General features: G+C 40.9%; 1 protein-coding gene across 1 annotated transcript in view; it reads right to left on the reverse strand.

The window, feature by feature from the left end:
- Positions 1 to 17,724, reverse strand: part of cutlet (chromosome transmission fidelity protein 18 homolog) — a 116,062-nt gene that overhangs the window by 66,480 nt on the left and 31,858 nt on the right. Inside the window, exons 5-9 of the mRNA XM_075687099.1 lie at positions 15,218 to 15,415; positions 10,139 to 10,288; positions 5,387 to 5,419; positions 3,177 to 3,274; positions 1,779 to 1,902 (exon numbers count right to left, since the gene is read on the reverse strand). Of these exons, the coding sequence (XP_075543214.1) occupies positions 1,779 to 1,902; positions 3,177 to 3,274; positions 5,387 to 5,419; positions 10,139 to 10,288; positions 15,218 to 15,415 (603 nt within the window). The remainder of the gene's footprint in view (positions 1 to 1,778; positions 1,903 to 3,176; positions 3,275 to 5,386; positions 5,420 to 10,138; positions 10,289 to 15,217; positions 15,416 to 17,724) is intronic.

Raw genomic sequence — 17,724 nt, forward strand, 5'->3', positions numbered from 1 at the left:
TCCTGTTTCCTCATGTGAAGAGAGCCCTAAAAGGTCGCTGGATGGGGAGTGTGGAGGCCATTCAAGACGCCACGACAAAGGAGCTGACAGCCCTGCCAAAAGAAGCGTTTTCCAACTGTTTCCAAGACCTCAAGAAGCGTTGGAAGCTGTGTATAGACTGCAAGGGAGACTATTTTGAAGGGGTGCTGCACAAATGATTTCAATGGTAAACACATTTTTTTTTAATGGACTCAGTCTCGGAACATTACGGACAAAGGTTGTATTCACTCAGTTTAAATATTTAGCTATTGAACAGTTCGTATGTTTCTTTTCTGATGTGTTTTATGTATCTTCATGTAGTACATTAACTGCCTTTCTTGCTAACTATGCATTTTTCTAACATATGGATTTATGCCTACATTGTTGCCTGCATTTATGCCTGTGTTTATGCTTGTGTTTATGCTTGTATTGTCGATAAGCTTTGTACATTTTTCTAACTTACTTTACTGCTTTTTGCACTGCCATACTATTGTACTAGCTCTCCTTATGCATGATATAGAGACCTGTAGGTACAGGTAAACCTCGACATAACAAACTTCAATTAACAAAATTCGTGACATAACTAAGTATACAACATTTCTTAACTTCTTGTCCATAGAACACTACGTATTTAGAACTTCCATATAATGAAGTGTGTGCATACACAATTTCAATATCATGACATTTTTGTGCCGCCACAAAGGAATACAGAGAAAATAAATGGAAACTTCCGTGGACGCAGATGGTCATATGATTGAATAACATACGGCTACTTGGGGACACACTACTCAAATTGCGCGCCGCACGACTGACTGTCGAAGCGTTATGTTCCCTATAAAGCCTCAGTGCAAAACGATCCTATCGCGCTCCATGCACTGTATGCTTCGGGTGCGTGTGAAAGCGTGCGAGGGTGAGTCGAGAAGGATGTTGCTTGATGAATACTGTCTTCCCGGGAGAGCAAAGGGAAAGGAGTGAGCTCAAAGTAACGCAATAAAGTGCACATAATTGGAGGGGGTGGGGTTATAGGAAAAGGGGGGCAGGACGCCGCACATATCCTTTTCTACCGTGGTCGTGGCTTTGCGTAGCCGTCAGCACAGCTGAGTGCCTATGCAGTCCACACGCCCTATTTTAGAGGTAATCTGCCCATGTGCAAAGAGTCAGCATACAGAGATGGCATGGAAATGTGTGCTCTAGGTTCCCACACGCTTAGTACTGGAGGTTGCGTAATCTTGAGTATCAGAGATCCACAGAAGTGAGAAGCAGACGAAGCATGCACTCCCCGCTGCCGGCGCTTTTCATGATAGAGTTGTCCCACTGCAGGCGACACTATCAGCTGCAGAAGCGTTGTGGGCGCGAAAGTGTGGTTCGGTTCACTTTGTACCGCCAACGTGAAGATACATATCATCAACATAGTATGAAACCGCATTTTTTGTCGCCAACTCTCAAATTCAACAAAATGAATTTTTTCTCACTGAAATCTGCTTTTTCCAGTTGCCCGATAATGCTGAAATTCTTGGGGCCCTTTTCCGTGTAAGCAAAATTTATCAGTGACTGCACTTATTTGCATAAAAGGTGAAATTTCGATATAACGAAGTTTCTATATAATGAAGCAAATTGCCAATTCTACCGACTTTATTATACCAAAGTTAATATGCACTTTGAATAAATAAGTAAATTTGCAATGCTAGTGACACTAATGGCTAGCCAGTCAGGCTAGTACCATTCACAAATGGGATGAGCAGTTAAAAGGAGCATCTCACAGCTGGTGCGCCGTCAATCTCATCAATTACAAGGCAGTTTGGTCGTGGGTCCTGCCCTAAGACGGCCTTCATTTGAGTGGCAGTTTCCAGAGTAGTTTTGAACACATCAGGGCTTCTGTCATCACTGCAAGGACAGGAATGAGAGCTTTATTACAAGCCTTAAGTACAACACACTAACTTTATCAGCTAAACAGCAGAGATGGCAACCCTGTAAACAGTCACTGCACTACAGATTTCATCTCGTGCAGTATTTGCTTTACAGCGGTAGTGTACATGTTTAAGTCTACATCCCAGAAGTGTAAATGAACTGTGCATGTGTTTTGATTAGTGATCTGTAGCATTATTATTGCCGCTGCAAGAGCCCTCAAGTATGCAGGCCTACTTTCCATTAGAGTTTAAATTGGTGCAGAAATTCAAACATCAGCTTACATCAATATTGTTTACAGATTATTCAAGGCACGAGACCGATAACAGCTACGTAGTTAGACAAGGCTCTAAGCTAGATAAACCTTGAAATGGATATCAAAGTGGCAGTTATCAAAGTGATCCTAAGCTATATTCAAAGAGTTTGGTCACACATGACACTTCTAATGCCCACGTCCAGGAAATACTGTCCCCCAATATTTTATAATTTAAATACCACAGTAACAGCTGAGTTGAAGGTATTCAAAGCAATAAAATACTGTTGCATGCTCCTACGCATATCCTTTAATCAGTGCTATTCCTCAACATGGCACATGTATAGCCTTGATCCCAGCCTTCAAAAGATGCGACACGGTATCAGGGGCCAAACTAACAATGATGCACTTTATTCTTTCCTGCTGCAAGCTGGGCCTACAATTTCAGTCACAATGTTTCTGCACTCACTGCTTCCACCAAAATTGCTGGCTTCTGCTGAAACCGTAGTCTTTCGTTTACACTTCAGGTCCCTTCATAACACAATGTTAAGGAATATTCAAACCTTGATATGGTAAGGCGTGCTACAGACTGTGCTTGACTACTTGATATACGATATATCCAGACCTGGCAAGGGAGAGTGTGACATGTTACATATATGTTCTTTTAACCAGACCCCCCGAAAAATTATGCTAGAACACTAGCAAAATGATAACCAAATGTTTGCCATCTACTAGAAAACCATGCATTGCTCTAATAAGCTTACAGCCGACCACCAGTTTATGGGAAGCATGCCACATGTATAGTGTACGATGCAATAAGTTCACATATCCATTGGAAACATTTGACACTATCTTCAACATGTGCAAGCATGATATTCCCTTTCCAACTTTGTATTCTCTCATTGCCACAAGATAATCAAAACCTCAGGACAATAGAGATGCTGAACTACTCCAGTACTACATTAGACTGTTAGGAACTGGAAAATTAAGTGACTCCAACCTGGCATTGAGCTCCACGACATTGTAGCCAGCATGCCTTGCAATGACATGTGCCAGGGTTGTCTTGCCAAGCCCTGGTGGCCCATAAAGAAGAATGACCTATAAAATGCAAATTATGGAAATCACAGTTTTGAACACTCATCTCGTCAAAACATGCTTGTGCGCATAGTATAAAAAAAATAACACTAAACAAAGTAGAATGTACCGGAACACCAATAAATTAAACAAGCTTATAAGATGCCACCAATAACAATAACTAAAGAATAGCAAGAAACAATACATGGTCATGAAAGGCTTTTATGCATTTAGTTTGTAATGAAGAGTTAAGAATGCCATGGAATGTTGACTCAGTGGAAAAAAAAAAAAATGACATCAAGAGGGAGAGGAAGATTAAGGTCCCGGAACAAATAACATATGTGACAGTACAGAAAATCGTGTAAGCCAATTTTAGAATGAGCTACTCTTCTTAGGCACAAATTTATCTGAAATTGGGCAAGCTGACCTGAAAGTGCACTTACTAAATTCTTTCTATGTACTTCCATTTATGCATTATAACAGCATTGTCACTTGTTCTTTTGTGAAACTGTGTGAACCTTGCATTGTAAACACTGCTACATACATATTTATATAATTGACTTTTTTTTTTCTTCCCTGGGCATCCATAGTTGCTTTCTAAAAAGGAATCTTATTTGCTGCCTCGCCAGCACCTGCTTCTAAGGGTAGAGGGACCTCGTCGAGCTGTCAGTACGTCCCCTGCTCCCTGCATTACTATTCTTGGTTCCAAAAGGCAGGCATACAAAACATAGACAATAGAAGAATTATAACACAAACACCATATTGTGCCCAAGTTTTGTTTGCCGGCCTTTCCGTACCATGAATCCTTACCAACCTGCTCAGCTTTCTGTTGTTCTAAGCATTTACTTTGTTCAACAAAATGTAGACATAAACTTAGTTGAAAATGAAGATCAAGAAGGAGAGGTATGCTTTAGCATGTATATTTCAACAGGTGGCTTGAGGGAGATCTATCTGAGATGGCTGACATGCACCCTTCATCATTTTCTGCCAACGCGTACTAGCTAGAAACAGGCACCATGATTTTGTTTCAAGCATGTGACTCAAGGTGCTACCATTACTACACAAGGCCTCCTAAGCATAAAGAGCAGTACATTAAATCAAAATGGTGAGCCAACGAATTCAATGCCCTGCTGTCAGATTCATGTAATTAAGAATGGTGTAATATGCGAAGACAAAGGTAACCTAAAACAACTGGCTTGCAGCCTCAAAAGAACATTTAAAGACAAACGTGATGTCTAGCTAGAAAAGTAGATTACACATCTGCCATGCCCTTAGCATTTGTTGCGCATAAGATGACTTAGCAGTCAAAGAAATTGCAATTAAAGACTGCACTTCCCACATGCATTTCACTTGCCAACAAGTGTGTTGCCAAGATACCTACTCTGTCACTATCTTTATGGCAGTTTTTCTTGCAGCCATTGCTACTTTTTTTTTTGTTTTTTCATCTCCGCTTATTTTTTTCTTGTGCTTGTACTGCTTAAGGCATGTTTGCTTTTTCACACCACCAGCCTTCTCTCTCAAGGTTGCATTGCTGTGTGTCTAGACTCGCAATGGTGCCAGCCTCTGTTCCCATCAATGCTGCCTTTAGGACACTAGTGAACATCGCTCTCTTTGATTTTCTCCATGTGTTTATGATGTTTGTGCATTCAATCTGCTAATGCTCTGTTTTTGTTTGTGAACTGCTGTGCCATGATTTCAGCAAGTCTTGCTTTGTATGTATACGTTATCACTCCAGTTATTTTTCCTTTCTCCTCCATGGTGCATCACCAGGTGTTCTCTGGGGACAGATGTTTGTGCATGGATTCATGTCTTCCTACGTACACATTGCAGTGTTGTATGCCAGCTTCGTGCCTCGTGTCTGCCATGTGTTGTGGGTGGCTAGCTCCCAATCTCAAATGCGATGGCTGCGACACTACTGTTTAGGTTTTTGTTCTTTTCTCACTTACTGATGCTATGTGCTCAGTAAAAGGCCCAGATATATTTTTCTAAACTGCCTATATATCAATTCAGCTTGCCATACTGTTTAAATTTAGTGTCAGATTTAAGAACATAGATCAAAGCATCTCTTACACTATAAGCCACACAATTTCATTGAACAGTTTCACCTTGACATTAGAGTTAAAGAAAAAAGCTTGCCTTCTGCTGGGGTCTTTTATGTTCATCCAATTCCTGCATCAAAAAATAAAGAGAGAGAGAGAGAGAGAATCAACAATGAACATCGACAGAAGTGACAGTGTCCACCATTGACAGTAGCCATGTGCAATACTGCAACATAATATCTATTTCGTATATAATACACATACCACAGTACAGGTGGGCAGCATCAATGGGTAAATTAATATGATGACATAGGTACAAAGGAATTACGACTAAAGTACAGCTAAAGTTTAGCCAAGAAAGGTTCTGATAATTGCTGAAACTAAGAGAACTAAGAAAAGTGAAGTCATTTAACTGCAGCGGGTCATTACTTTATGTTATACATAAATTAAGAAAACTAAAAACAAAACATAAAAGAAGGCACAACGCATCATTGCCGGGATCAAACCTCCAATCTCAGGACATCATATACAGGGATTCATCACCTTAAAAATAGGTTACGTATATGTAACCTAGCCTTGAGACAGTGAGCTAATACCACTTCTGGCTGCAGTTGTTTTGTTGATGTGGAACATCCTATTAAACTGCAGGCACCCCATGAAGTACAGGTATAGGCAGCTATAGCAGTTTTGATACCTGATCAATCTCGATTTGCTGTCTTACTTTATTGCCAATCTAAAAAAAAATTATAGATAATATCTTTCCACAGTTAAATAGTGACACCCTCAAGATTTCTTTTAGTTTTAGTGAATAGAGGTCTCTTTTCTAGCTTTTAACCCTAAGTGTTGCCTACAGGCAACACACAAGAAAAATATTTTGTTCTTGCCGAGTTTCAGTTTAGAGTAGCGTTTTTGGCAAAAGGTCTTAGGCCAACAGTGAATGACAGACAACAAGCATCATTTGCTGAATTAGGGCCAGAACAGAGGACAAGAAAGAAGTAGAAGTTTGGAACACAACTTGCTTTCTTTTGAAAGCACTGTCAGAGGAGAAAGACAGCTGCAAGATCCCCAGCTGCAGTGGTATCACACAGGTAACCTAGAGCAAATGCAATGTACACCTCTGTTTCACATCCAACAAGCACTGTCTGTACAAGCTCTACACGAAGCCATAGGTGTATTGGGGTGAAGCTCACTTCCAGTGTTCTGCCAGGTGTTACTGACCTACTGTAGAAAGTTTCTGCAAAATATTTGTTTTCTTCTAGTTGAATATCCTTGTTCGCTGTGTAATGCCCATTTTGATGAAAAATTAAACATTTTCTTCAGGTATTTTTATATGTCGTCCTAAAAGAATGCCCAGCCATTTTACAAATGAAAACGAATGACATTGAAAGAAAGCAAGTGCCCACTTTTGCTCTTTAAGTTGTATCAGCAATAACACAATCATCTAATTAATTCTCAATTAATTATCAAACCTCACACTTTTTTGAAAATCCCGCATGGAGAACAGGATTTGCTGGCCAGAGCAAGTTTGACGTCACATGTGTATGTGTTGCGTGATCAGGCTTTGCTGTGATAATTCTATCACAGAGACCTTGGTAGAGCGACATTTTTTCTGAAATTTTTGCTGCAAGCTGGTTCATATAGCAATGCAGCATGATGGCAAAGTAGAGGTGCTGTGCAGTGGGGTGTGTGAGATGCACATCAGATGTGACTTTTCACAAGTTCTCCAAGTAAATGTTGTAGAACTGCAACTGGCCGATGCAGACAAATGCACGTCACACTGTTTAAAAGACGCTGGATTGCAGGAATCTGCTGGCAGTACAACCACTGATCCCTACATGATGGCCGACATTCCCTGTAGGTGAACCTGATGGAACAACAGCCTCACAGTCATTTGTAGAGTTGTATAATTCTAAGCGTCGACATTGACGTGGCATACAAAGGCAAGCCAAAATACTGAAGGCTGGACAGGTAAAATCTTGGCACCAGTGTTTCTGCCACTACTGGCTGACGTGCTGCCACTCAGTGTCGCTTTGTGTTGACATGCAGAAAGGCCAAAGCCGGAACACAAGAGGACAAAGCATGCTGGATTATTCTTCTTTATTATCGAAACTGTTTCTAGAGTGGCTAAAACAGGGTAAATCACAGCTGTCACTGCTTGACAACTCCAAAAAGTTTGCACAGCTCTCCGTTTTATCGGAAGACATGGTACTGAAGGTCGCAGAAACATGCAGTGCCTATCACCTGTGTTGCACACACAGCTGGGAAATAGTAACAAATGAAAATAATGTAAACAAACAATGTACTGCAGCGAAATGTGTCTCTGAACACTTCCCAAGCTATACACACTTGGTAGCTCTTGTTAGGACAGAGCTTCTAGTGATAGATCTTTAATTATAATACAGTATTGGTATAAGCAAGAAAGTTAACTTCAACATGTTTACAAGCCAGCAGAGAGTAAAATGCACAACAAAGCACAAGCAGACAGCTCTGAGAGTCTCACGTGATACTATGGCACAATGGCCACCACTCATCAGGATATATCTAGGTTTCGTATGCATGAAACAAGAACCAAATAAAATGCTTTACAAGGCTTAAATTGTCTTGCAAAGTCCTCGTTATGTTTTTCACATGACGCACCACAATTCATAATGTTTACAATATTGCCAGACAATCCCTTTAACAAGTACCACATTTTATGCAATTTTCCTCATATTTTCTAATATAGCCACATCAGTTCCAGCAAATAACCAACATCATAATTTCAAAGTAAAAATGGGCGGCTGCTTCAGACAGTTACCTCTTTTGGAAGCATATTCCACAAAGGAGCAGTGTTACAACATTCTGAAGGCGGTATCAATCATTATGATTAAACCGCAGAGACCTGTTCACCCTTTCACCTAGCTTTAGACAGAGATTAAAAATATGCTGATGCACTCTAAGACGACGCGACCAAATGCACGTTGCTCACTTTTGTATGTAGTGTGTCACACTATTTCTTGTATTTTGCTTAATTAGATAATTAGTCAAGATTAATTAACCAATAATTAATTCCAATAATTAATTAATTTTAATTATGGGGTTTTACATGCCAAAACCCCTTTCTGATTATGAGGCACGCCGTAGTGGAGGACTCCGGAAATTTCGACCACCTGTGGTTCTTTAACGTGCACCTAAATATAAGTACACGGGTGTTTTCACATTTCGCACCCATCGAAATGTGGCCGCCGTGGCCGGGATTATTAATTAACCAACTTTTGAAGCAATGAAGCTAAGAAAAGAATTCCAATTAGAAAGTTGCAGAGCGGTTTGTAAAACATCCAAACAGTTTCTGTCTTTCTATCTATTAAGTATTAGTGTTTTTCAGCTTACTACCGATGCCTGCGAAAAAAAAAAAAAAAAAAACCTCGTGACATGCCCGTTTGCGCGTCATGATTGCACCGCTCTCAAGCATTTCGCGCACAAACGAACATAGGATTTAGCCGGGTGTGCTGCCACTGCATCTGCTTATCGCTATCATGAACCGCCACGAGAGCACATCGCTGGCGTAAATCGCACAGCCAGCGCCTTCATCACTGCCCTGGGGCCTTTTAAGCGGCAGCAAGCCCTGTTAGATGCTATGTTCGTTTGTACGCAGACAGTCTGGGAACGCTGCAATCACGGCGCGTAAGCGGGTATGGCACGTGGTATCTTTTTTTATTTTGCAGGCACCTGCAGTAAGCTGAAAAACACTAATACTTAATAGATAGAAAGCTAGAAGCTGTCTAATCGAACATTTTGCAAAGCACTCTACTACTTTTTAATTTGAATTTTTCCCTAAGTTTGTTGCTTCAGAACTTGGTGAATTAATTTTTACTAATTATCTAATTAAGCAACATATAATAAATTGTGTGACACACTAAATACAAAAGTGAGCAACATGCATTCGGTCGCGTCGTCTTAAAGTGCATCAACATATTTTTAAACTGGCTAAAGTTAGCTGAAACACCCTGTATATTGAATTGACAAAACAGTCACAACAAAGACATCCCAGGTCTTCAGAGCTGTTTTGTAACACAGTACTACTAATACAAGCTGAATGGTAGAACCTCAGGATACTTGCTGAATAAAGTTAATGAAAGAGGAATAACCGGACCAGTAGCATTTGTTGCCAACAAGTGAGAAGGGTGAGGGAGCAGAGCAATAAGCCATGCAGAAGAAAAAAAAGAGAAAAAAGATATTCTATGGCTACTGTACAGATGTTTGCACGAAGAAGAACAATGAAAACGAGGAGGACAGAATTCTGACATGATGTCTCGTGATACGAAAACATACTAAACAACTCTAAAGAAACAATGTTTTAGAGGCCCATTTAACTTGTGCAGCTGGTGCATGTAGTGTAGACAAAAGTAAAGTTTCACTATCAAACAGTATGCAGCACTTGAGGATACATCAAGCAGACTTGGACCCAGAAGCTTTTCAGTATCTCAATTTCTGCAAACTACTAATTATGACATGGGCCCAGAGTAAATTAGCGAGCTACAAACAGTTCATTCACCCTGCATGCCAGTACATGCAAGTGTCGGTGAGGGCCAAGAATTTCATTACAGGTAGAAGTAATTACGTCCCCCTAACACTATGTCCAAGCATGGCCCAATCAGTGGTGAACAACTGATAATGGCTAAGCAACCACAAACGAAGGGTTGGTATGAAGTAATAAAACAATTACATGAAAAATAATGTAAATAAAATATCCCACAGAAGTGAGACTCCAAAGCAAAAGAACAAGACAATGAACACAGTTAACCAAAAGCAGTGGCCATGTCCAATTGAGAAAGGCAGCCTTGTAATACAATAATGCAGCTTCTCTCACCTCTTTAACCTCTGGCATGTACCGCTTGATAAAGCTGTTCTGGTTGCTTGCAGCCATTTGCTTCTCCTTTTGCGGCTTGGCTTTTGGTGGTCGGCCAAACACAACACAGTCCCACAGCTTCAGCCATTGCAGCAATGTTCGGTTGACACCCTAGGAGCAAAACAGGTAAAGTCTTTCTTGAAGTCAGTGAAAGCACTTCTCTGTTGAATGAGTTGGATTTTGTATGACAACTGTACCCAATCATCATGTTCACAGCTTCTATTCAAGGCATTTGCACTTGCTTAGTTCTCATTAGACTTGTTTGGCTTTTAGGCATTTAGCACAATAGTCACATAGAGTGAAAAAAAATTGTTAACGGCACTGCTTTATCAGAAGCTGTTATAGCAGACAGGTCAGGCACAGACAAACGCTCTTGGTGACAAGTGTCACTGCCTCTTCTACAGCCCCCATACAAAATCGCAAGATTAAGTGACACTTCTATTTTTTACAACTGCAAGAACCCTCAAGTAATAACCTCCAGCAGTCTAAATGTAAAATCTATCCTCTCCAAGATAAAGTGAAACATGATTTTTGGTAGCCCACAATTTTGTTTGCTGAATGTAGAAGCTTATGAAGCGACTTTTGAATTTAATTTAGAGGCCAATGAGCAATATGTATTTCATTCATATAATACAGAAAAGACATGTGCATAAACTTCCCATTAGCACTGCATGGAGTAGTTGTATATGGACGAATTTTACGACATATCATAAACTGCCAGAGTCTAAAAGGTAGCTATAGATCAGACATGAGACAACTGGGTTGTATGCACAGTGAGAAAGGCTTTAGCAGGGTTGAGACAGTAAAAACAATTTTATGGCTAATTTACATACTGTGGAAATGTGACAATGTGTGGAAAGACTAGAGCTTTATTTTGTATGTAAGTACTCCCCTTGCAAACGAAAGTGACTCAGCTGTCAAGGGTTATGCGAAGTGAAAGCATACAGAGCATCTAGATGTCAACACTGCATGCAACATGCACTACACTTAAGGTTTGTTTCTTAAGCATATACAGCAATATTTCAGGCACTATTTGTTTGTTGGTCACATTTTCACCAACAAAATGCAGCATTGTCGCATACATTCCTGTTATGTTACAAGACACACCCAAAGTATCGAACTCTATATATCACCATGCCAGAATTAACCTGATCTCAAGAAAAATTAAATCGCACATTTCCCTATCCATATTCGCCACTGAATGGACACTGGTGTGATTAACTCAAAGACTCTTAGTTTTGCGCCTAGAATGCATTTAGCACCTTGTTATGCCACAACCACCCATTAAAATTTCAAGTACGGTAATTATAAATAAGAGGCATTCCACTTTGCTTCTGCTTGTTCGCGTTTCATTTCAGTGTGACAGTATGTCATGATACATGTCATAACAATTGGAATAGTATTTATTTGTGATAACCACCAGCTTCTCTGGAATGTGTCATGTTCGTAAGCACATGTTGGAGATTTAGAAAATGAAAATACTGTTTGGGAGACGAGAATGTTCAATTTGTCCATTTTTGGGTGTTGCATGTATATTTGAAATTCTTAGGCTTGTGCGAATTTTTTCGTTCGAAGCGAAGTCGAAGCAAATAATAATTGCTGTCAAATAATTTTGAAACAAACAGTTTTAATAGTTGTGGGATTTTAATGAAGCCTTGACATAAGAGCCAGATGCTGACAAATCTAGAAATAAAAGCTGGTTCTTCACTTGCCAGAAAGAAAACAGGTTTGTTGTGGAGTCAGCTTATTCTCAAAGTACCAATATTAAGATATCTTTATGCAAAATGCAAGTTCAATATTTATTACAGCTCCAGCAGCACAGAAATTTGTTTACAGGCTCTTTCTCATGGTTGTGCTTCAGTCTACTTTCTACTTAAAATTTTGTGGTGGTGGAGGCCACAGGAGTGTTTCATGTTTGCCAGTAGTGCGTTGTTGCAACGCTGTGAAGTGTAACCTTGACTGTGTGATGCTGGCAGATTATGCGGAGTTGCGCAAATTCAGCTTGATGCTTTCCGTCTACACACAAACTTAACCCATTTCGTTTCATAAGTTCACAGATGAACTTCGTAGGCATGCTCGCTGCTTTTGTGGTCCTCAATCTAGCTGGTGCACATGATTTGCAGCCTGATCAATGATGAGCAGCAAACTTCCCGTGACAGCTTGCCATCCACAGTCGAACCTGTTTTGGCTGTTAGGCCTGACCAGTGCTGCTTCCCTGGGTGTCAGTCACTAAAGTTGCAATTTAGTGCTGCATCAACGCAAATCTAATCACAGCGGCTAAATGGCTCTCAGGAAGTCGTATGGCCTCTGCGAATATGTTTGAATAACCGAGCAGGTGCAGAAATCAGTTTGGCAACTGTAAACAAATTCGTCTTTGCCTTGTCTTGATGCAACGCAACTTGCTCACCAAAATCGTAGCTGCCGATTACGCACATTTTAAAGCTTACCATATTTTTTTTAGTAAACACTCGCAAAAAATCTTTATATAAAAAGTGAAATTGAGCTGCAGATTATATGTGAATTATAACTTGAGGTATGGCTTCAATGCAATGTGCATTCCGCCTTGAGGTGTAATTTCATGGCAGCATGGCCCACACAGCCGTGAAACTACCTTAAAGACAAAGTTCTCCACCATCAGTGTTGCCAAAGAGGTGAAGAGCAAAGCCACTGGCCGACGATAGGATGTGGATGATTTGTGCATCCATAAATAGAGGCCATTTTTACAAAGACTTGGCCATTGTATGCAGTTATTTCCGTGAATTATATGCATGGACTTTCTTTTCTTCTTCTTTTTATACGCAAGTGTGGCTTATAAGCAAAAAAATATGCATATTCATTGGTTTCATATACTTTAAGAAAGGCGAAGTTTCGCCTGCAAGGCAAAGTATTGATTGAGATAGCAAAGTGCATAGCTACATGAAGGATAGTAGTTTTATCGGCCGTATAAACTTGGAAGCATTCTCTTATTAACTGAATTAACATGCATGGCGTCATCGTGCACAAGCAAACGTGAACACATCACACTCGATGAGCGTGGACACTTGCTGTCAAAACACTGGTGTGAGCAAGCACGGCAGCAGCAATGAGCAAAATGATCTTCTTGCAGTCTTATCACTTCAATGCAACAGCGGCGAGAACACAGCGCGCACAAAGGTATGAGCTGTCTGCAGGTCATTTTCAAGATATGGCGCACGCGACCGTGCTCAGTCATACAAAGTATGCACTTGTTGGCGAAGTCGAAGCCTCCCACCCTCCCTCCCGCACTACCTCCCCACTTGCCTCCACACATGGCACGTGAGATTGAGCCACGATCGTCAGTTCCCCTTGCACCTGGTCATTAAATGCACAGCTGCTGGGGCATAAGGCCTCCCCCCCTCCCTCTCATCCCTCCAAGGCCTTTCGCGCGACAGAAGACAGTGCGTTTGCTCTCCCCTTTCTTCGTTCACGCACACCAGGTTGAGCGGCAATCATTGGATTCCCTCGCATGCTTTCACTCGCACACACAGCATACGATGCACAGCAAAGGTGTTATCACCCTTGGACTTTATACAGAACATCACGGCGACGCCGAAGCCGATGGCAAAATGTGCTTGAAGTGTCCATATATTTTCTATCGCAATAAAACTTTAAATATTAAAATTCAAGCTGTAGCAAATATTGAACGGCATAATATTTGATCGAATACAGTAGAAACTCATTGATACGATCTTCAGAGGAACCACAAAATAAAACATGTAATTCGAAAATCTCATTATCCAAAGCAAGCTCCAAAAAGTATGAAAATAGGCGTACTTGGGGACAAACTCAATAGCAAAGGTTCGCATGGTGTCGAGTAATACTGCTCCACATAACATGTTATGCAGACCAGCGTCACCCAATGCCACACAAACCGCTGCCATGCACTTTTATTCAGCAATGTTGAAATAGCTCGCTAGTTTGTGCTGAACTTTCTTCTTTTCAACGTCTGTAAAAAAAGTTATTCTGGAAGTTAAAAAAAGTTGTCGTTTCCTCACTCATCAGAGCAGCGGCGCACCACCAGTCGGTGTAGCCGCACTGCCCCTGCAACGTCTTACCGCCAGGGGAGTGCCGCATGCGTTTTTCCCCCAGTGTGGCTGGGGCTTAACACGCTGTTAGTGGGTTATTAGAATTGTATTCAAGCTAGTACACATGAATATAAAGCAGTGAGTTTTAGAAATACCAGTAGAAGCCCACTTCTGCAGTCATATTATCCAACTTCAGGTGAAAAAGCGATCGCAATAACCGTAAGAAAATACATCATTCCTATGGGACGTCGGCTGGGAAAAGAAAAAAAAAGTGTTATCCCGAAAAACTTATGCAGAATCGTACCAACGAGATTATATTATATAATCACACAAGCCTAGAAATTCTACATTGCAGCACTACTTGTTGCATTTCATGTTCATTCTAGGCTGCCACCAAGAATCCAAACAATTCCTACTAGCCTATCTTTCCATGAAGCCAACTTCTTTCTATGCAGTGCTTGCAGAGACATTGACAGACAACACTTAAAAAAGTTGACACCCTTTGGGTCGTATGTTGTCCCACAACAATAATCATCATCTGTCTTGCCCGCATTTCCTTTCTTCAATGCTGCGAGCCTGGTACTTCGAAGTCACGAATGGCTTGCGCATTATCAGCATGACAGCATTCTCGAGAGGAAAGTAGTCAGCGCTGAGTTTTCAAGAAAAGAAACACAAGCAAGACAGATGATGAGTATTGTTGCGGGACAAGATACGACCCAAAGGGCGTAAACTTTATGAGAGTGAAGTGCCTTCAGATGCGCATTTACATAGTGTTCTCAACACAGTCAATGCTATCTGGACTATTTAGTATAACAGCGGCAGAGGGACACTGAAACCATGCACTGTTTCAGACAACTTTTATAGTTCCCACCAATAAAGAAAGTGTGTTCTAAGGGTTCTTTCCAATGAAGTGATTTTCTTCTGATGTATTCATGACCCTAGATATCTTTATTTGTCATAGCTTAGTAAAGCAACACATAATTGGTAGAATACTCACATCATCACTGAGCAGCTCCATGAAGTTTGTTGGACGATATTTCTCTACCCAGAGTGACGCCGATCTACATGACCCTTCTTCAAACCCAGGGCCGCCACCACTTTCACCAACCACCATACCTTCCGGAAGCGAATCCATCTCATGGTTCTCAATCATGTTGGCAGTTTGCTCAGCCTCTGCTTGCCTCTGTCTCTCAAGCTGCAAGTCAAGAATCAAATTTCATCATTCAGCTCTACCATGCAATGGCTACCCAGATAGAAGAAGAAAGCACTAAATTCTTTTTTTTTATTATACTTCTATCACTTTTTTTCAGCAAACACATTACAATAAGATACTGATAACACGCACCATAATATGCCATATGCTTAAATAGGGCTTCATTAAAACGATAGAGCATCCTTACTCACAACTCAAAAGGGAAATGAACCTAGAAAAGATGCTCTGGAATAAATAAGCCTGCTGAATCACTACACAGTGTGACCAACAACGATGGAAAAGAAAGTACTAATGCTTCCTTAAGTACAGCAGACAACCTACAAACATATCCAAAGTCTGCTAGCCCTTTCGTGTGTCAGTTCAAAATCCCGGCAATGCTATGTAGATTCATCTACATAATTTTGTACATGTACAGTCAGCCGCAAAAGTTTGCAGGTTCTGCAATGCGAGGTGGAGCAACCCAAAACTGAATTGCTGCGGCACCTATCGTCACACAGCGTGGTGCCGAGGCTCCCAGAACGTCCATGCCAGGCGCGCTTTGCACAGCCTCAACACTACACTCTGTGATGAAAGACGGCACAGCAATGCAGTATTACGTTGCTCCGCCACGCATTGCAGATCCCGCAAACTTTTGTGGCTGACTGTACACCACAGAGGAAAAATGATCACCACAAGCTGAATTTTTATGCGTCATATATAGCAAAGACAAAAATACAGAAGCAGGCGCAAAGGTGAACCACACAAAACACGGCCGAAACAAAAGCATGTGCGAGTTGCATGCCAAACCAGCTCTTGCCAACTGGCACACAAACACAGAATATGTAATACGTAGCTGTAATGGCACAAAATAAATGGGGACATAAAAACAACAAATGTGCGCCACAAGCGCCAACTTCCAACTGAGGTTTTTCGAGAAGACGGTGCATATGTACAAAAGCCACCCAACAGTGTGCAATTCCTAATTTTCTTTCATTTTTCCCCTGAGTGCTAATAATATAATCGCTAACACGTGGCCTGCAATACTTTGCAGGCATGCATTGGGTGTTGCATGCTCTACTGGCGCCACTGATAAAACTGCATCTACTACTCACACCCCGGCAGCTCACTGAAGGAGGTTTGGACATAGTCAGATGGGAAGTTTAGCACTAGGCATTGCGTGAACATGCACATAGTTTGACGTAATGGTTCTGCGGAAACCTGCAAGGTGGAGAGAAGTATTTAATAAAGAGAAAATGAGACATCCACCCAATCATTTTTTTTTCTTCAACTGCTAGGCTTTTCTTTGGAGGAACCCATATGGGGTTCCTTTGTAGCAATTGCTACAACAGGGTGGATGTCTCATTTTCTTTTTATTGAATGTGCACATAGCAGAATAAGCTTTACTTTTCACAATTGTGACCAAGATCGAACATAACCAGAACCTATGGCACCAGAGGAGTCGTGAGAAACAAGTGTGGGGGTGACACTGGTTGACACAGAGTCTGAATTACTTTAGCATGAACGGCACATGATGCCTGGACCGAGTCTGTTTCCACATGGATGCACTTGGCTTTGGCATTCAGCCCGACTGTCAGCAAATCTCAATGCACAGGTCATGCTGCACATCTACTTGCTTGTAGCAATTTGTAAAAAATTGGTACTCCCGTTGCTTTTGCAGTGACCAGACTTTCCCCGCAGTGCTCTCATAAATTGTAGTTAGAAAGTGGCGCCCTCCTATTTCAGGCTATTTTTGTACACAATTTAGCCAGCATCTTGTTATGTTAAGTGCAGAAATGGATGTGCCGAGATGACGCACCAAACGTCACACTCTAGAAGTGCTGCTGCTAAAAATGCCAAGTTCCGTGTGTATGCCTGTTACAACCACATCTCTCTATTTCTTTTATTTTTCATTTTCTTTTAGCTTTAGCAGATTTTATTTAAAAAATCCTTGGAGCATATAGCACAAGGCTATTTATGTGGATTACCTGATGAGGTAGACATTATTTACATGGCAAATCACATTATGATGTGAGCTAATTAATGTTTCACTAATTATTTACCTCAGGGTACACATCCTAATTGCAGCATTGGAGCTGAGCATTAAAAAGGGTTAGGCTGCTGGTAAATCTTCTGAACACAATGTTGGAGCAGAAAAATTATGGAATTCGAAACAGGGTAATAGGAGTAATTCTTGGAACAGCAAATTCAAATTTGGAGCAGCTTAATGGGAGAAAAAACTTGCCTTTAGACCAGACCACCCCAAATATTGAACAGTTTATTCAAATAAAGGATAGCTATTTTGTAACAATTTG

Source organism: Dermacentor variabilis, chromosome 1, assembly GCF_050947875.1.
Source record: "Dermacentor variabilis isolate Ectoservices chromosome 1, ASM5094787v1, whole genome shotgun sequence".
Lineage (NCBI taxonomy): Eukaryota > Metazoa > Arthropoda > Arachnida > Ixodida > Ixodidae > Dermacentor > Dermacentor variabilis.